The 21,550-nt window shown below is 41.4% G+C and overlaps 1 protein-coding gene across 1 annotated transcript; it reads left to right on the forward strand.

Moving 5' to 3' along the window:
- Positions 1 to 3,461: 3,461 nt before the first annotated feature.
- On the forward strand, positions 3,462 to 20,116 carry fut11 (fucosyltransferase 11 (alpha (1,3) fucosyltransferase)). Its single transcript, XM_061901998.1, has 5 exons — positions 3,462 to 3,625; positions 3,893 to 4,231; positions 9,637 to 10,017; positions 13,574 to 14,196; positions 19,063 to 20,116. Exons 2-5 carry the CDS (start codon positions 3,893 to 3,895, stop codon positions 19,211 to 19,213), a joined length of 1,494 nt encoding a protein of 497 aa, XP_061757982.1. The 5' UTR covers positions 3,462 to 3,625; the 3' UTR covers positions 19,214 to 20,116.
- The last annotated feature ends 1,434 nt before the right edge of the window (positions 20,117 to 21,550 follow it).

Below are 21,550 nucleotides of genomic sequence, written 5' to 3' on the forward strand. Positions count from 1 at the left end.
CCTTTGACATATCAATATGTGTAATTCAGTGGTTCTTAACCTTTTGTCAGTGATGTACCCCCTGTGAATATTTTTTTTTAATTCAAGTACCCCCTAATCAGAGCAAAGCATTTTTGTTTGAAAAAAAGAGATAAAGAAGTAAAATACAGCACTATGTCATCAGTTTCTGATTTATTAAATTGTATAAAAGTCCAAAATATTGCTCATTTGTAGTGGTCTTTGTTGAACTATTTGGAAAAAAAGATATAAAAATAACTAAAAACTTGTTGAAAAATAAACAAGTGATTCAATTATAAATCAAGATTTCTACACATAGAAGTAATCATCAACTTAAAGTGCCCTCTTTAAGGATTGTAATAGAGATCCATCTGGATTCATGAACTTAATTCTAAACCTTTTTTCACAAAAAAAGAAATCTTTAACATCCATATTTATGGAACATGTCCACAAAAAATCTAGCTGTCAAAACTGAATATTGCATTGTTGCATTTCTTTTCATAGTTTATGAACTTACATTCATATTTTGTTGAAGTATTATTCATTAAATATACCGTATTTTCTTGAATTGCCGCCGGGGCGCTAATTAATTCAAAACCTCTTCTCACTCCTGCGCTTACCAAAGGCATGCGGTAAAAGTAAGCATGCGCTAATTATTTTAAAACCTTCTCTCTTACCAAAGGCATGCAGTAAAAATTTGAGTGTGATGTAAGCTTGGACCTTAAATCCTAGTGAATAGCTCTTTATCTTCTTCTCTTTATGCGATTTCAAATTACCGGTATTGAAATCAGCCTCCTCCAATTTGAAAATGATGACAGGGGAAGTGTCACAAGTTTGACCAGGCGGTAATACTGAGCATGGGCTAATTATTTTGCGAAGCAAGTTTGACCCGGCAGTAATTCAAGGCAGGCACATAGCATACTATATGCCCTGTGGCAATTCAAGGAATACGGTATTTATAGAGGATTCTTGAATTGTTGCTATTTTTAGAATATTTTTAAAAAATCTCACGTACCCCTTGGCATACCTTCAAGTACCCCCAGGGGTACACGTACCCCCATTTGAGTAGAGACCAGACGGAAAATAAATAAATACATACATTATTTAATGAATGAATGTTTCATTAATTCATTATGATTGATATGTGAATACATAAATGTGTTGATGGTGATGATTTATTAATTAACCAAAAAAAAATAACCTTGGAGAAAAACTCATTTATTTAACACATTTGTATACGCGTATTGTGGTTGAAACCTTTGACATATCAATATGTGTAATTAATTATGGAATGTATTAGGCAAATAAGTCAAACAAAGCATATAGAAGAAGAATCCTGCTAAATATGTTTTAATTGTTTTAATATGAGATCATCTAATTATGTGAATTACTATGTATTTAACTATTTATAGGAACCTTTATTTATTTATTATGTATTGTAAATGAATTTAAGACTTGAGGAAAAAAAAGTGGATAAATGTGTTATAAATTGCTCTGAATTAAATAAGGGTAGGATTAACTAAGCACCGTTTCTTAATTCCTATTGCTTTTCAGACATGTTGTAATTAAAAACTAGAAATATGTGATGTATCACTTTGTAACTGTATGCATGTTAGAAATAAACTCAAACAATTAACCACAATTTCATTATAAATTGTTATTAGTTATAATAGTTAATTAATTATTTCACAATTTGATATACTATTGATGTCATTATATCATGATTCAATAATGTATCTGATAATTTGATTAGTTAGGAGAATTTTAAGTACTTGTTTAGAGATCTATATTTTTTCTTAGATGTCGTCCCATTGGGCCCTTGTTGGCGCTTCATTGAATGTATTTTATCAGTCAAACTCAGCCATTTTGAAATATTTTTTTTTTTAAGCCCAATTTTACTACAAACATAAACAAAATACAAACAAATTGTAAAGTGGAGCTATAAATGGCTTGTGGACATCTTGTTTTGTAAAAAGAAAAGTATGAAGGCTTGTCTCAGAGAAAAAATGTTCTCTTGGCACTGAATGCTGCTGTCCACCGCAACAGACACTGCACTAATATATATATACATATCGATCCATCCATTTTCTACCGGTTGAACGACTGAAGCTCTACATAAAACAAGAATGGGAAAGAATTCCATTTTCAAAGCTTCAACAATTAGTTTCCTCAGTTCCCAAACGTTAATTGAGTGTTGTTAAAAGAAAAAGTGATGTAACACAGTGGTGAACATGCCCTTTCCCAACTACTTTGGCACATGTTGCAGCCATGAAATTCTAAGTTAATTATTATTTGCAAAAAAAATTAAAAATGTTATGAGTTTGAACATCAAATATTTTGTCTTTGTAGTGCATTCAACTGAGTATGGGTTGAAAAGGATTTGCAAATCATTGTATTTTGTTTATATTTACATCCAACACAATTTCCCAAGTCATATGGAAACGGGGTTTGTATGTATATATATATATATATATATATATATATATATATATATATATATATATATAAACATCTTGTTATGAAAAAAAAAACTGTGGCATGTTGTGTCTCACTTATAATTGAACTAACATGCTATCAATGATTGGTATAGTTACCATATTTTAAATGTTTTTTTTGTTTGTTTTTTTTAAAGTTTACGAAAATTGTACTGTATTTTTATAACTAATGTAGTACTCCTTCCATTATTATCCACATAAATTTGTAAGGGTACTGTATTCCTCCAGTAGGTCAACTACTGCAGTGGTTCTCAAATGGGGGTACGTGTACCCCTGGGGGTACTTGAAGGTATGTCAAGGGGTACGTGAGATTTTCTTAAAATATTCTGAAAAAAATAGCAGCAATTCAAAAATCCTTTATAAATATATTTATTGAATAAAACTTCAACAAAATATGAATGTTAGTTCATAAGATGTGAAAAGAAATGCAACAATGCAATATTTAGTGTGGACAGCTAGATTTTTTTGTGGACATGTTCCATAAATATTGATTTTAAAGATTTTTTTTTTTTTGTGAAGAAATATTTAGAATTAAGTTCATGAATGCAGATGGATCTCTATTACAATCCCCAAACAGGGCACTTTAGATTGAGGATTACTTAGAAATCTGTATTTATAATTGAGTCACTTGTTTATTTTTCAAAAAGTTTTAAGTTATTTGTATTTTTTTTTTCCAAATTGTTTAAGAAAGACCACTACAAATGAGCAATATTTTGCACTATTATACAATTTAATAAATCAGAAACTGATGACATAGTGCTGTATTTTACTTATTTATCTCTTTTTTTCAACCAAAAATGCTTTGCTCTGATTAAGGGGTACTTGAATTAAAAAAATGTTCACAGGGGGTACATCACTGAAAAAAGGTTGAGAACCACTGAACTACTGTATTTGTGCAGTGCAATACCTCTTTTAAACTGTAGATGGCGGTGTTGCTGCTTCTGATGCCCCTGATGTAGAAGAGATGAAGGACGTAGAAGAAGAACACAGCCGTTTGTTTTTTTCCCCCAGCAGCTGGAGCGTCTGCTGTACAACATCCCGTTATAAACTCTTTAAAACTAAAATAATGTATTCGTAGCCACATTAGGAGCCTTAAAAGGACCAAACTGAATGTGTTTAAAGCGATAACAAAAGTGAGTATGTATTCGTGTTTACATGGCAAGTAAGTAAGTGACTTGTGTGACTGTCCTCCATCTTTGTTATAAAATCAAACTACAACTGCATCCATCCGTTTTCTACCGCTTTTTCTCTTTGGGGTTGCGCGGGGCGCTGGTGCCTATCTCAGCTACAATCGGGCGGAAGGCAGTGTACACCCTGGACAAGTTGCTACCTCATCGCATGCAAAAGTTGAATATTCATGAGGGAGGCTGGTCTATTCATCATCTTCTCTGCTGTGTCAGATGGCAGGTCGATGCAGGCTGGTGTCCTGCCTGTGTCTGGGCCTCTTTGGACTCTTCTGCTGGGTCTGGGTCTCATTTGCTTCCTTCCCCGATGACCATCACGGCATGGTGTCCTACGATGCGGCGGACCAAGCAGCATTCCAGCCCCAGAGTGCTCTCGCCGACATGGACGTTGCCCCCGCCGGGTCATACCGAGGACCTGGCAACCAAGACCAACGCGGCAACAAGGAGCTTCCCATCATCTTGTGGTGGAGCGGAGGCTTGTTCCCACATTTTCCTGGGGATACTGAAAGAATCGACTGCGCCACCTCATCCTGCCTGGCCACCAGTAACCGCAAGGTACTAAAACAAGCAGTCATTGGGCAAATGAGGACACGCTACATCAAAAGTGTAAAACCCGAGGTCCCTGGGCCAAATCTGGCCCACTATATCATTTAAAATGGCCCGCCACATAGTTTTGTGGTCCCGCCGCGTCATTTTATGTGGCCTGTTACCTTATTTTATGTAGCCCGCCGCTTCATTTATGTGACCAGTCGCATCGTTATGTGGCCTGTTGCATTATTTTGTGTAGCCTGCCACATTATTATATGTGGCTCATCGCATCACTTATGTGGCCCGTCTCATTATTTTATGTATACCCCGCCGCATCATTTATGTGACCAGTCACATCATTATATGTGGCCCGTCGCATCATGTAAGTGGCCTGCCGCGTCATTTATGTGACCAGTCGCATCATTATACGTGGCCCGTCGCATCATTATGTGGCCTGTTGCCTTATTTTGTGTAGCCTGCCGCGTTATTATATGTGCCTCATCACATCACTTATGTGGCCTGTCTCATTATTTTATGTATACCCCGCCGCATCATTTATGTGACCAGTCGCATCGTTATGTGGCCTGTTGCATTATTTTGTGTAGCCTGCCACATTATTATATGTGGCTCATCGCATCACTTATGTGGCCCGTCTCATTATTTTATGTATACCCCGCCGCATCATTTATGTGACCAGTCGCATCGTTATGTGGCCTGTTGCATTATTTTGTGTAGCCTGCCACATTATTATATGTGGCTCATCGCATCACTTATGTGGCCCGTCTCATTATTTTATGTATACCCCGCCGCATCATTTATGTGACCAGTCACATCATTATATGTGGCCCGTCGCATCATGTAAGTGGCCTGCCGCGTCATTTATGTGACCAGTCGCATCATTATACGTGGCCCGTCGCATCATTATGTGGCCTGTTGCCTTATTTTGTGTAGCCTGCCGCGTTATTATATGTGCCTCATCACATCACTTATGTGGCCCGTCTCATTATTTTATGTATACCCCGCCGCATCATTTATGTGACCAGTCGCATCGTTATGTGGCCTGTTGCATTATTTTGTGTAGCCTGCCACATTATTATATGTGGCTCATCGCATCACTTATGTGGCCCGTCTCATTATTTTATGTATACCCCGCCGCGTCATTTATGTGACCAGTCACATCATTATATGTGGCCCGTCGCATCATGTAAGTGGCCTGCCGCATCATTTATGTGACCAGTCGCATCATTATATGTGGCCCGTCGCATCATGTAAGTGGCCTGCCGCGTCATTTATGTGACCAGTCGCATCATTATATGTGGCCCGTCGCATCATTATGTGGCCTGTTGCCTTATTTTGTGTAGCCTGCCGCATTATTATATGTGCCTCATCACATCACTTATGTGGCCCGTCTCATTATTTTATGTATACCCCGCCGCATCATTTATGTGACCAGTCACATCATTATATGTGGCCCGTCGCATCATGTAAGTGGCCTGCCGCATCATTTATGTGACCAGTCGCATCGTTATGTGGCCTGTTGCATTATTTTGTGCAGCCTGGCACATTATTATATGTGGCTCATCGCATCACTTATGTGGCCCGTCTCATTATTTTATGTATACCCCGTCGCATCATTTATGTGACCAGTCACATAATTATATGTGGCCCGTCGCATCATGTAAGTGGCCTGCCGCATCATTTATGTGACCAGTCGCATCATTATATGTGGCCCGTCGCATCATGTAAGTGGCCTGCCGCGTCATTTATGTGACCAGTCGCATCGTTATGTGGCCTGTTGCATTATTTTGTGCAGCCTGGCACATTATTATATGTGGCTCATCGCATCACTTATGTGGCCCGTCTCATTATTTTATGTATACCCCGTCGCATCATTTATGTGACCAGTCACATAATTATATGTGGCCCGTCGCATCATGTAAGTGGCCTGCCGCATCATTTATGTGACCAGTCGCATCATTATATATGGCCCGTCGCATCATGTAAGTGGCCTGCCGCATCATTTATGTGACCAGTCGCATCATTATACGTGGCCCGTCGCATCATTGTGTGGCCTGTTGCCTTATTTTGTGTAGCCTGCCGCGTTATTATATGTGGCTCATCACATCACTTATGTGGCCCGTCTCATTATTTTATGTATACCCCGCGGCATCATTTATGTGACCAGTCGCATCATTATATGTGGCCCGTCGCATCATGTAAGTGGCCCGTCGCATCATTATGTGGCCTGTTACCTTATTTTGTGTAGCCTGCCGCATTATTATATGTGCCTCATCGCATCACTTATGTGGCCCGTCTCATTATTTTATGCAGTCCGCCGCGTTATTATATGTGGTCCGTCACATCATTTATGTAGCGCGTCAAATTATTTTTGTGGCCCGTCGCATCATTTATGCGGCGTGTTGCATTATTTTGTGTAGCCCGCTGCATTGTTATATGTGGCCCGTCACATCATTTATTTAGCCCCGTCACATTATTTTATGTGGCCCGTCAGATTATTTTATTTGGCCCGTCACATCATTTATGTGGGGTGTTGCATCATTTTGAATAGCCTGCCGATTTATTATATGTGGCTCGTCGCATCACTTACGTGGCCCGTCGCATTATTTTATGCCGCCCGTCACATTATTTCATGTGGCCAGTCAGATCATTATATGTGGCCCGTCGCATAATTTTTGTGGCCTGTTGCATTATTTTGTGTAGCCCGCCACATTATTAAACGTGGCCCGTCGCATCATTTATGTGACCAGTCGCATCATTATATGTGGCCCGTCGCATCATGTAAGTGGCCCGTCGCATCATTATGTGGCCTGTTGCCTTATTTTGTGTAGCCTGCCGCATTACTATATGTGCCTCATCGCATCACTTATGTGGCCCGTCTCATTATTTTATGTAGTCCGCCGCATTATTATATGTGGTCCGTCACATCATTTATGTAGACCGTCACATTATTTTATGTGGCCCGTTGCATCATTTACGTGGCCTGTTGAATTATTTTGTATAGCCCGCCGCATTGTTATATGTGGCCCGTCGCGTCATTTATGTGGCCCGTCATTATTTTATGCAGCCCGTCACATTATTTCATGTGGCCCGTCAGATTATTTTATTTGGCCCGTCACATCATTTATGTGGGGTGTTGCATCATTTTGAATAGCCTGCCGATTTATTATACGTGGCTCGTCGCATCACTTACGTGGCCCGTCACATTATTTTATGTCGCCCGTCACATTATTTCATGTGGCCAGTCAGATTATTATATGTGGCCCGTCGCATAATTCTTGTGGCCTGTTGCATTATTTTGTGTAGCCCGCCACATTATTAAACGTGGCCCGTCGCATCATTTATGTGACCAGTCGCATCATTATTCGTGGCCCGTCGCATCATGTAATTGGCCTGTCGCATCATTATGTGGCCTGTTGCCTTATTTTGTGTAGCCTGCCGCATTATTATATGTGCCTCATCGCATCACTTATGTGGCCCGCCTCATTATTTTATGTAGTCCGCCGCGTTATTATATGTGGTCCGTCACATCATTTATGTAGCCCTTCACATTATTTTACGTGGCCCGTCGCATCATTTACGTGGCCCGTCGCATCATTTATATGGACCGTCTCATTATTTTGTATAGCCCGCCGCATTGTTATACGTGGCCCGTCGCGTCATTTATGTGGCCCGTCGCATCATTTATATGGCCCGTCTCATTATTTTATGTAGCCCGCCGCATTATTATATGTGGCCCGTCACATCTTTCATGTGGCCCGCCACACAATTTTATGTAGCCCGTTGTATTATTTTACGTGGCCTGTCGCATCATTTATGTGGCCTGTTGCATTGTTTTGTGTAGCTCGCCGCATTATTATCTGTGGCCCGTCGCATCATTTATGTGACCTGTCACATTATTTGATGTAGCCCGCCACATTATTTTTTGTGGCTCGTCGCATCATTTTCGTGGCCCGTTGCGTCAATTATGTGGCCTGCCGCACAATTTTATGTGGCCCATCACATTATTTTATGTAGCCTGCCGCATTATTATAAGTGGCCCCTTGCATCATTATGTGGCCCGTCGCATTACTTATGTGGCCCGTCGCATTATTTTGTGTAGCCTGCCGCACCATTTATGTGACATGCCACAGAATTGTATTTGGCCCGTCACATTATTTTATGTCGCCTGCGGCATAATGTGGCCCGTTGCATCATTATGTGGCCCCTTGCATCGTTTATGTGGTCCGTCACATTATTTTATGTAGCCCGCTGTATTATTTAATGTGGCCCGTCGCATCATTTACGTGGCCTGTTGCATTAGTTTGTGTAGCCGGTCGCATCTTTATGTGGCCCCTTGCATCATTTATTTGGCTCGCCACACAATTTTATGTGGCCCGTCACATTTATTTCTGTAGCCTGCCACTTTATTTAACTTGGCCCCTCGCATCATTTATGTGGCCAGCCACACAATTTTATGCGGGCCCTTCACTTTATTTTATGTTGTCCGCTGCATCATTTTCGCTAAATTTTGTGGCCCACCATATTATATTAAGTGGCCCGCCGCATTCATTTAATTGGCTCGCCATACCATTTTGACATCATTTTGTCGCCTTTTGCATCATTTATGTGGCCCGTCACATTATTTTATTTGGTCCACCGATCCATTTTGTCGCCCTTTGCATCATTTTGTGGTCCACCGCATTACTTTTTGTGGCCCTCCGCGTCAATTTGCGGGGGCTGCAGCATTATTTATGTGGGCCGCCGCATCATTTTTGTGGCCCTCAGCATCAATTTGCATGGGCTGCAGCATTATTTTATGTGGCCCACAGCATTATTTTATGTGAAATGCCGCATTTCATTTATGTGGCTCGCCATGTCATTTTGACATCATTTTGTTGGTGGCCACATTATTCTATGTGATGCGCCACATTATTTTATGTGACCCGACGTATTATTTACGTGGCCTGCTAAAATGGCTCGAAATAATAAAGAACTTTCTGGCGTAACGCATGTATCATTCTTCAAATTTTTACGAAAAAATGTGCTGCATGTAATTGAATATGTTGTTCATTTAAGCCTGCAAAAAGCAAAGCAAGTTATGCACCATTCTGTTATTGCAAATACAGTAATCACAAAGACTTTCCTATGCAAATTTTGTAAGAAGGCTGTTATATGCGGCCCTCTGAGGGCAGCCATAATCGCGATGTGGGCCGCGATAAAAACAAGTTTGCCACGCAAAAGGGTGAACATTTGTCAACGTCTGACCCACATAAATTGGATTGACTGGACAAAACAAAAATAACTGTCCATAAGTCACTGGTGTGTATTTTGAGCACAACTTGTATTGGGCACTAGACATGCCACACAGTCTTGTTGGTAAGGATACATTGAAAAGCAGTGTAACCTAAAGTATTAATCCCTTCTGTCCTAAGGTCCAGCTGTACAAGAGGACAGCATCCATCATTTTCTACGGCACGGACTTCCGGGCCTATGAAGCGCCACTCCCTCGTCTGCGTCACCAGACGTGGGCTCTGTTTCACGAAGAGTCCCCCATGAATAACTACCTCCTCTCTCACGGCACGGGGATCAAGCTGTTCAATTACACCGCCACCTTCCGCAGGGAGTCCGACTACCCTTTGACCCTGCAGTGGCTGCCGTCCCTCAGCTACCTGCTGCAGCCTGTTGCGGTGACCCTGACGGAGAAGAATCGGCTGAGGCGGGAAGGCTTCGCCCCCGTGCTCTACATGCAGTCCCACTGTGACGTGCCCTCGGACAGAGACAGATACGTCCGCGAGCTCATGAAGTACATCCAGGTAAAGCACACGTATTTCATGTTTTCAGTTTAATGGTTAGTTGACAATCATGTCTGCATCATTGTCATTACCAGTAACAAGGAGTCATGCAGTAAATGGTTTTTTACATGAAGTTAAACATATTCTTTAGTCAAGTCTCGGATTAAATACGTATATACATTTTAGCGAAGCAACCCTACAAAGTATAACCCGTACAATGGGTTACACTTGTATACAGCGCTTTTCTACCTTCAAGGTACTCAAAGCGATTCGAGAATATTTCCACATTCACCCATTCACACAAGCATTCACACACTGATGGAGGGAGCTGCCATGCAAGGCCCTAACCACGACCCACCAGGAGCAAGGGTGAAGTGTCTTGCTAAAGGACGCAATGGACATGGCTAGGTTGGTAGAAGGTGGGGATTGAACCAGGTACCCTCAGTTTGCTAGCAGGCCACTCTCCCAACTCCGCCACGCTGTCCCACATCTACTTAATTGATCTGCCAATTCAATAACATACTTACTCATAATCATTCAATACATTTTATAGTTATTTAATTGTATTATATTAATTGATTTGTTCATATACAGTCTATACATGCAAAATCTACATATTTATTTAATTCAAACTGATTTTACTATATGACTAATATTAGTGCTGTAATAAATATACAGTCGTCCCTCCACAAATCATGCTTCAAAGATTACCAATCTTCTTCAAGCATATTCAACATATTCTTATCCTGAAATGAGCATTTTCCAATATAAAAATGGCAAAATAATACATGCATGTGTGTATATATACAGATGCTGCTCAATAAATAAAAATATAACCAAAACGTTTATTGACCTAATCTGCTGGGTCAAAAGTATACATAAAGCAATGTTAATGTTTGGTTACATGTCCCTTGGCAAGTTTCACTGCAATAAGGCGCTTTTGGTAGCCATCCACAAGCTTCTGGTTGAATTTTTGACCACTTGTCTTGACAAAATTGGTGCAGTTTAGCTAAATTTGTTGATTTTCTGGCGTGGACTTGTTTCTTCAGCATTGTCCACATTTTTAAGTCAGAACTTTGGGAAGGCCATTCCAAAACCTTAATTCTAGCCTGATTTAGCCATTCCTTTACCACTTTTGATGTGTGTTTGGGGTCATTGTCCTGTTGGAACACCCAACTGTGCCCAAAACCCATCCGCCGGGCTGATGATTTTAGGTTGTCCTGAAGAATTTGGAGGTAATCTTCCTTTTTCATTGTCCCATTTACTCTCTGTAAATCACCAGTTCCATTGGCAGCAAAACAGGCCCAGAGCATAATACTACCACCACTATGCTTGATGGTAGGATTGTGTTCCTTTTCTCCTCCAAACATATTGCTGGGTATTGTAGCCAAACAGCTCAATTTTTGTTTCATCTGACATCACACGGACAAAAATAGCTACCAACAGCGCCCTGTTGCAGTGAAACTTGCCAAGGAACATGTATTTAAATATTAACATTGCTGTATGTATACTTTTGACCCAGCAGATTTGCTCACATTTTCAGTAGACCCATAATAAATTTATAAAAGAACTAAACTTCATGAATGTTTTATGTGACCAAGAGGTATAGAAATGATTGGAAACTCAAGACAGCCGTGACATTATGTTTTTTACAACGGTGTGGCGCTGTTGGGAGAGTGACCCTGCCAGCAACTTGGGGGTTCCTGGTTTAATCCCCTCCTTCTACCGCCATAGTCACGTCCATTGTGTCCTTGAGCAAGATACTTCACCCTTGCTCCTGGTGGGTCCTGGTTAGGGCCTTACATGGCAGCTCCCGCCATCAGTGTGTCAATGTGTGTGTGAATGTGGAAATAGTGTCAAAGTGCTTTGAGTACCTTCAAGGTAGAGAAGTGCTATACAAGTATAACGCATTTACCATTTGCAAGTGTATGTAAACTTTTGACCACAACTGTATATATAAAGATACACAGTAGACGGCAAAAGTTTGGACAGACTTTCTCCTCATTCAATGTGTTTTCTTTTTATTTACATTGCAGATAGTCACTGTAAGCACCAAAACTATGAATGAACACATGGGGAGTTATGTACTTAACAAAAAACGGTGAAATAACTGAAAACATGTTTTATATTGTTGTTTCTTTAAAATAGCCACCCTTTGCTCTGATTACTTTTTCGCACACGCTTTTCATTCTCTCGATGAGTTTTAAAAAGATAGTCACCTGAAATCGTTTGGACTTCACAGGTGTGCTTGAAGCTCATCGAGAGAATGCCAAGAGTGTGCAACATGTACATAACTCCACGTGTGTTCATTCATAGTTTTGATGCCTTAAGTGACAATCTACAAATAGACGTGAAAATAAAGAAAGCAAATTTAATGAGGAGAAAGTGTGTCCAAACTTTTGGCCTGTATTGTATATGCATGTACAGTGGGGCAAAAAAGTATTTAGTCAGCCAGCGATTGTGCAAGTTCTCCCACTTAAAATGATGACAGAGGTCTGTAATTTTCATCATAGGTACACTTCAACTGTGAGAGACAGAATGTGAAAAAAAATCCAGGAATTCACATTGTAGGAATTTTTTAAGAATTTATTTGTAAATTATGGTGGAAAATAAGTATTTGGTCAACTATTCAAAGCTCTCACTGATGGAAGAAGGTTTTGGCTCAAAATCTCACAATACATGGCCCCATTCATTCTTTCCTTAACACGGATCAATCGTCCTGTCCCCTTAGCAGAAAAACAGCCCCAAAGCATGATGTTTCCACCCCCATGCTCCACAGTAGGTATGGTGTTCTTGGGATGCAACTCAGTATTCTTCTTCCTCCAAACACGACAAGTTGAGTTTATACCAAAATGGATACATGGATGATACAGCAGAGGATTGGGAGAATGTCATGTGGTCAGATGAAACCAGAATAGAACTTTTTGGAATAAACTCAACTCGTAGTGTTTGGAGGAAGAAGAATACTGAGTTGCATCCCAGGAACACCATACCTACTGTGAAGCATGGGGGTGAAAACATCATGCTTTGGGGCTGTTTTTCTGCTAAGGGGACAGGACGATTGATCCGTGTTAAGGAAAGAATGAATGGGGCCATGTATCGTGAGATTTTGAGCCAAAACCTTCTTCCATCAGTGAGAGCTTTGAATGGTTGACCAAATACTTATTTTCCACCATAATTTACAAATAAATTCTTAAAAATTCCTACAATGTGAATCCCTGGATTTTTTTTTCACATTCTGTCTCTCACTGTTGAAGTGTACCTATGATGAAAATGACAGACCTCTGTCATCATTTTAAGTGGGAGAACTTGCACAATCGCTGGCTGACTAAATACTTTTTTGCCCCACTGTATATATAGTATAACATTTTTGTTTATTACGTGATTTGTATGTTTGTTGACAATATTTTGTGGTGATTCACTAGAACCTAAATACCTTTGTCAGAATCACAATGTAAATAAATCCATATTTTTGCTGAGTAATAAATAAAGCACTTTGTATTTCATTGCAAGTTAAAGAAAGTGTTTACTGTGTTTTCTTTCCCACGTCTTAAGTAGTAATTCTGTTTTCCCTCAGGTGGATTCTTACGGGAAATGTCTGAACAACAAAGCCCTGCCAAAACACCTGGAAGACACGTCCACCGCCACAGGTGAAGAGGACACGTTTATGCGATTCGTCAGCCGCTACAAGTTCCACCTGGCGCTGGAAAACGGTATCTGTCCGGACTACATGACGGAGAAGCTGTGGCGGCCGCTCCATCAGGGCTGCGTCCCCGTCTACCGCGGCTCCCCCGTGGCGGCGGACTGGATGCCCAACAACCGCTCCGTCATCCTAATCGATGACTTCCCCTCGCCTAAGGCTTTGGCGGACTTCCTCAAGTCTCTCGACGAGAACGACAGCGAATACATCCGATATTTAGAGTTCAAAAACATCCGCAGCGTGACCAACGTGCGTCTGCTGGACGCCCTGGAGAGCCGAGAGTGGGGGGTCAACGACATGAGCAAGCCCAACTACCTGAATGGGTTCGAGTGCTACGTGTGCGAGCAGGAGAACGCACGGCTGGCCACGGAACGTGCAAATCGGAAAGCCTCCGAGAAGAGACCGCCTCCACCAGCTAAGATGGCGACCAACGCACACATGGGCTGCCCCCTACCCAGTCCGGGTTACGGAGACACCCTAGACCTGCCTTCAGATGACGGGTAAGTCCATCCTGCAACACAGCTTACCATTTGTAATAGTCAAATTGTCAAGGTTTAAAGTCAATAGCACACAATAAGTAAACAAAAATGAATCTCTACTAGGGCTGGGTGATTTATCGATATACTCGATGTATTTCAGGTTTGCGATATAGAAAATGGATACCGTATTTCCTTGAATTGCCACCGGGGCGCTAATGAATTTAAAACCTCTTCACAATCCGGCACTTACCAAAGGCATGCGGTAAATTTTTTGTGTGATATAAGGATACCATCATGAAAAGCACATTTAATTAAAAAAAAACGTTATTATGGTCTTACTTTTACTTATAAATGAAGTCCATGCACAGCTCCTTCTGATCAAAAGCATCGATAACTTCTTTATAGAAGTCTTCCTTATCTTTCTTCAGTTATAAAAGTCTCTCTGTCTCGATGGAGAGCTTCCTTTATTACCTCCTGCTTCGATTGAAAGTCCAGTTTAGAAAACTGTTTTATTTTAGATATGTAATCCTCCTTGTTAAAAGTGCAAGCGAGAGGAATAAATAAACACACGCTGCTCACTCTTGCTGCTTGTTGTCACTTCTTCTGCAGCCGAGTAGTCGCAAGAAAGATCACTAGCGCCCTCTGCCACCAGGAGGCGGGAGTCATTTAATGACTCATATTTGACACACGCAGCTACGGTATATTAATAAAACATAGCTGCTTACTGTTCTTTTTAGGATATTCAATAGCTTGGACCTTAAATCCTACTGAATAGCTCTTAATCTTCTTCCCTTTATGCGGTTTCAAATGATTGAAATCAGCTTCCTCCATTTTGAAAATGATGACGGATGAAGTGTCGCTCGTGACGTGACGAGTTTGACCCGGCGGAAATTTGAGACATGCGCTAATGAAAATAATATTTTGCGAAATGAGTTTGACCCGGTGTTATTCCTGAGCTGGCGGTAATGCTAAGCATGCAGTAATTATTTTGCGAAACAAGTTTGACCCGGCAGTAATTCTAGGCAGGCACATACTATATACCCGCCGGCAACTCAAGGAAATACGGTATATTGTGATATTCGAGTATACGTTCTCACGCAGTTGCTTTTAGCTGCGGCCATTGCACTGCATGCTCTTACTCTTTGTAGCAGAGACGTAAAACAAACGCACCTTCTTACATACGTCACATACGTATACGAAGAGCAGAGAGGTAGCGCCATGGGTAACGTTAGCTTTGGTGCGAGTGGTAATACGAGCGAAAGAAGGTGCGAATCTGGTAACAAATGAAGGAATGATTAATTCCGAAGAAAAACAAGCAGGGTGTCCATCGTCTGGCGGTGGTTTGGCTTCAAGCGGGAATATGTCGAACAGACAACTGTAATTTGTCAAGTGTGGGGCAAAAGCGTTGCTACAAAAAGTAGCAGCACTGCTAGTATGCAGCATCATTTGAAAAGTTACCTGCTAGAGAACAAAGAGTGCTTGAAACACCAACAGAATGCCGAGGCAACCATTTCCACATCAACAGCGTATGAAAAGAAATAGTCAACAACAGAAGGAGGTAACGTCCGCAGGAACCTACCACATAGAGAAGGACATACACCATTACCTCCCTGCTTGGCACTCAGCATTAAGGGTTGGAATTGGGGGTTAAATCACCATAAATGATTCCTGGGCGCGGCACCACTGCTGCCCACTGCTCCCCTCACCTCCCAAGGGGTGATCAAGGGTGATGGGTCAAATATAGAGAATAATTTCACCACATCTGATATGTGTGACAATCATTGGTACTTTATCCATCCATCCATTTTCTACCGCTTATTCCCTTTTTGGGGTCGCGGGGGGCGCTGGCGCCTATCTCAGCTACAATCGGGCGGACGGCGGCATACACCCTGGACAAGTCGCCACCTCATCGCAGGGCCAACACAGATAGACAGACAACATTCACACTCACATTCACACACTAGGGCCAATTTAGTGTTGCCAATCAACCTATCCCCAGGTGCATGTCTTTGGAAGTGGGAGGAAGCCGGAGTACCCGGAGGGAACCCACGCATTCACGGGGAGAACATGCAAACTCCACACAGAAAGATCCCGAGCCTGGATTTGAACCCAGGACTGCAGGAACTTCGTATTGTGAGGCAGATGCACTAACCCCTCTGCCACCGTGAATACTTTAACTTTATTTGATATCCTATTATGCAGCTCATTTTTATTTGAGTTATTGAAATATCTCGTGTGACATCATGCACAAAAGGGCACTTTATTTTTTTTAACTATTGTAGTGGCGTTCTGTACAAAAAGTGCACTTTAATTTAGTGTTGATATAATATGTCATCTTAGTGACATCATGCACAAAAGTGCACTAATGGCTTGTTTTAAAATGTCTCTGACAATCTTGCACTTTCTGTTTTGAACTTTACATGAATGTTTGTGCCTCTGCTTAATAACTGTTTAATAAATACAGTTTTGCTAAATCGACTTCGTTGTGATTTCCCTCTCTGCATGAACATTTAAAATGAGCATATATGAATGCAGTATGAAGAAGAATGTTATAATCTAGACACATAGAATCCTCATACTGCTGTCATTATATGCATCAAGTGTTCATTCAAGGCTAAGGCAAAATATCGAGATATAAATCATGTATCGTGACATGGCCTAAAAATATCGAGATATTTAAAAAAGGCCTTATCGCCCAGCCCTAGTCTCTACTACTCATTTAAGTCCTCCTGTGTCTAGGGAATTATTTCCTGGAACTTAAAAACAAATATCCTGATACTACCCTGGTATCGACATAACCAATTTATGGACGATCCGCCATGCTCATACCAGTCGTGTACTGACTGCGACAATTCAATTGTTATCCTCTCTCTGACTCTTATTAATCTACTTGTTCATTTAAGGTTCATGTCTGCTGTTCCATATACCCTGCTGGCCCCACGATGGACTGGACTGTCACTAGTATGTTAGATCCACTATGGACTGGACTCTCACTATTATGTTAGATCCACTATGGACTGGACTTTCACTATTGTGTTAGATCCACTATGGACTGGACTCTCATTATTGTGTTGGATCCATTACGGACTGGACTCTCGCTATTATGTTAGATACACTACGGACTGGACTCTCACTATTATGTTAGATCCACTACGGACTGGACTCTCACTATTATGTTAGATCCACTATGGACTGGACTCTCACTATTATGTTAGATCCACTATGGACTGGACTCTCACTATTATGTTAGATCCACTATGGACTGGAGTCTCACTATTATGTTAGATCCACTATGGACTGGACTCTCATTATTGCTTTGGATCCACTACGGACTGGACTCTCACTATTATGTTAGATCCACTATGGACTGGACTCTCACTATTATGTTAGATCCACTACGGACTGGAGTCTCACTATTATGTTAGATCCACTATGGACTGGACTCTCACTATTATGTTAGATCCACTATGGACTGGACTCTCACTATTGTGTTAGATCCACTATGGACTGGACTCTCACAATATTATGTTAGAACCACTACGGACTGGACTCTCACTATTATGTTAGATCCACTACGGACTGGACTCTCACTATTATGTTAGATCCACTATGGACTGGACTCTCACAATATTATGTTAGAACCACTACGGACTGGACTCTCGCTATTATGTTAGATCCACTATGGACTGGACTCTCACTATTATGTTAGATCCACTATGGACTGGACTCTCACTATTATGTTAGATCCACTATGGACTGGACTCTCACTATTATGTTAGATCCACTACGGACTGGACTCTCACTATTATGTTAGATCCACTATGGACTGGACTCTCACTATTATGTTAGATCCACTATGGACTGGACTCTCACTATTGTGTTAGATCCACTACGGACTGGACTCTCACAATATTATGTTAGAACCACTACGGACTGGACTCTCACTATTATGTTAGATCCACTACAGACTGGACTCTCACTATTATGTTAGATCCACTATGGACTGGACTCTCACACTATTATGTTAGAACCACTACGGACTGGACTCTCACTATTATGTTAGATCCACTACAGACTGGACTCTCACTATTATGTTAGATCCACTATGGACTGGACTCTCACAATATTATGCTAGATCCACTCGACGTCCATTGCACCGGTTGCCCTAAGGGGGCGGGGGAGTCCCCACATCTGCAGTCCCTTCCAAGGTTTCTCATTGTCATCTCATTGGGTTGAATTTTTTTTCCTTGCCCTTATGTGGAATCTGGGCTCGTTGTGGCTTGTGCAGCCCTTTGAGACACTCCTGATTTAGGGCTATATAAGTAAACGTTGATTGATTGATTGATTGACCCTTCCTAAACTTTAACTAAGCGCTTATTAATTGGTTAGCTGAACCGTGCCTACTCCTGGCTTGCTCTCTTGTATGTTGTATGTCTAGCGTTGTCCTCCAGTGATAACCGTACTTGACCACAATGCTTAAATACAAAGAAATGCCGTTTCTTTGCCGTAATGGAGGTGGTTTTGATTGATTGAAACTTTTATTTGTACATATTCCGTACAATTGACCACGAAATGGTAACACCCCAATACGTTTTTTAACTTGTTTAAGTCGGGGTTCACGTAAATCAATTCATGGTAATCATCTTAGTGGAGCGGCTCCACACTGTGTATGGAGACACCCAATTAGCTGCTTGAATACAGTGCGAAGGGAGGCAAAAGAACATTATCAACATAGCTGCATTCCATGAATAATGTGATGCTAAGTTAAAAACTGAGATAGGCTCCAGCAGCCCCAAAAGGGACAAGCGGTAGGAAATGGATGGACGCTCATGTCTTATGAAAAGGCCCCCTGAATAGGTTCTAATGTTAGCATGTATCTGTCCCCAGATGGTTACAGATGTGGCTTCAGGACTACTGGCAGAGTCTGGACCAAGCTGAGGGGCTGGAGTCTCTGATAAGAAAGAACGAGTCGGACCCTTCGCTGCTGTGGAAACACATCCAAAGAATCGCAGCGAGCAGAACCCGGGGCAAACACTGACATGGACCGTGAAGGACGTCCAGGAGTCCAGAAGTGTCCCGTACTATGCAGCCTATTCTTTGTTTTTTGTTTTTTTAAAGAGACATTGAAGAAGAGGCTTTTCATTCGTCCGTGCCAGTTTTGCTGCTCCCTGGCGGGCAGTTTAATTGATTTTGGGATTTTATAAAGCAGATACTTGAAGTTGAGTGATGTCCCAGCGCTGGGCTTTTACTTAAAAGTCTGCAGCACGGTGGTTCCACGGAGACACATTGCCAGGAGGGGGGGGGGGAGACAAGTTTGTGGTGGATCGCGGCCAAGCTTGATCCAGCCGACGGTGTTGTGAGGACAATCAGGACAGCAGCCACTGGACTTAATTAACTCTTTTTTTTTTTTTTTTTACTATTAATTAGTAGCCCTAATTGCTGTGCACTGTTTTATCCAACAATGCAAAGAAACCTCAAGTTACTTTTTTTATGCAACCAAATGTGCGATTCTTTTTTTTATTATTTTCATAGCACACTATATTTGTTACAGGTTTTATTTTATGAACAAGCATCAAACAAGACTCATGTATTTTGAAGAATATTTTGTAAGAAGTCATATATTTTTTGAAGCAAAGTAAACCAGTAAATGATATTGCATCCCATAATGCCTGCACTGTTGGCAGATTGACAGTCAAGCCCAGAAGGATTCATAGTCAGAGCACATTAGGTTTGTTTGTTATTAATGGCAATAATCTAGCTAGAAATGACACAATAAAGTGGCCAAAGACTGTAAGAAGTTGTGTTGTTTTATATCCATCCATCCATCATCTTCCGCTTATCCAAGGTCGGGTCGCGGGGGCAACAAGTTGTTTTATATCAATATGTCTAATCCTCTTGTTTTCACTTTATTCCCACCTTATTGGAGTATTTTATACTGGAGTGCTAATCTCAAAAAGATGTATTATTTTTATAAATGGAGAAAAAAAACAGTGGCATTGTTGTGTGTGGACAAGGATAAGTGAAAACAGGGCCTTAAAGGCCTACTGAAAGCCACTACTATCGACCACACAGTCTGATAGTTTATGTATCAATGATGAAATATTAACAATGCAATACATCCATCCATCCATCCATCCATCTTTTTCCGCTTATCTGAGGTCGGGTCGCGGGGGCAACAGCCTAAGCAGGGAAACCCAGACTTCCCTCTCCCCAGCCACTTCGTCTAGCTCTTCCCGGGGGATCCCGAGGCGTTCCCAGGCCAGCCGGGAGACATAGTCTTCCCAACGTGTCCTGGGTCTTCCCCGTGGCCTCCTACCGGTTGGAGGTGCCCTAAACACCTCCCTAGGGAGGTGTTCGGGTGGCATCCTGACCAGATGCTTGAACCACCTCATCTGGCATGCCAATACGGCCTTTTTAGTTCACTAAATTGCAATTTTAAATTTCCCGCGAAGTGTCCTGTTAAAAACGTCGGGGTATGATGACGTCACCGGTTGTAGCGGACATTATTTTCCAGCCCGATCCAAGCTATAAGTAGTCTGCTTTAATCGCATAATTACACAGTATTCTGGACATCTGTGTTGCTGAATCTTTTGCAATTTGTTCAATTAATAATGGAGACGTCAAAGTAGAAAGATGGAGGTGGGAAGCTTTTAGCCTTTAGCCACACAAACACAGCCGAAATTCCCGAAGATGAAGCTTTACTATGGATCAGAGCGGACAAGCGAACATGGATCTCAACCAGATGTCAACCGGCAGTTTTCGGTGAGAAAATTGTGGTAATAAGTCGCCTCTTACCGGAGACATCAGCGGAGCTTCCGTCCTGCTGCAGCTGCCGTGACTTCCCTCAGAGACTCTGGCGTCAAAACACCCGTGGCCACACCCCTCCGACTTTCAGGTACTATTTAATCTCACTGAAACACTAGCAACACAATAGCACGGGTCGGGAACCTTTTTGGCTGAGAGAGCCTTGAGTGAGAGCCATATATTTTTTTTAACACTGAATACAACAAAATGCGTGTATTTTTTAAGTAAGACCAACATTTTTAGAGTATAATGAGTCTCTTATTCTTTTTAATAGCATTGTTATTCCGAAGCTAACCTATAATAAAGAAAATGCTTCTTACCATTGATACATTTTCTTGAACAGGTGCGGTAGAAACCGGATGGATGGATTAAAATGCATGAAGTGAAGTGAAGTAAATTGTATTATATGGCGCTTTTCTTTAGAGACTCACAGCGCTTTTTGAGGATGTCGTGGTGGTTTGTGCAGCCCTTTGAGACACTAGTGATTTCGGGCTATATAAGTAAACATTGATTGATTGATTGATTGATTTTACATTTTATATTTTGAACGTTATTTTTAACACTGTGATTA

Source organism: Nerophis ophidion, linkage group LG05, assembly GCF_033978795.1.
Source record: "Nerophis ophidion isolate RoL-2023_Sa linkage group LG05, RoL_Noph_v1.0, whole genome shotgun sequence".
NCBI classification, from domain to species: domain Eukaryota; kingdom Metazoa; phylum Chordata; class Actinopteri; order Syngnathiformes; family Syngnathidae; genus Nerophis; species Nerophis ophidion.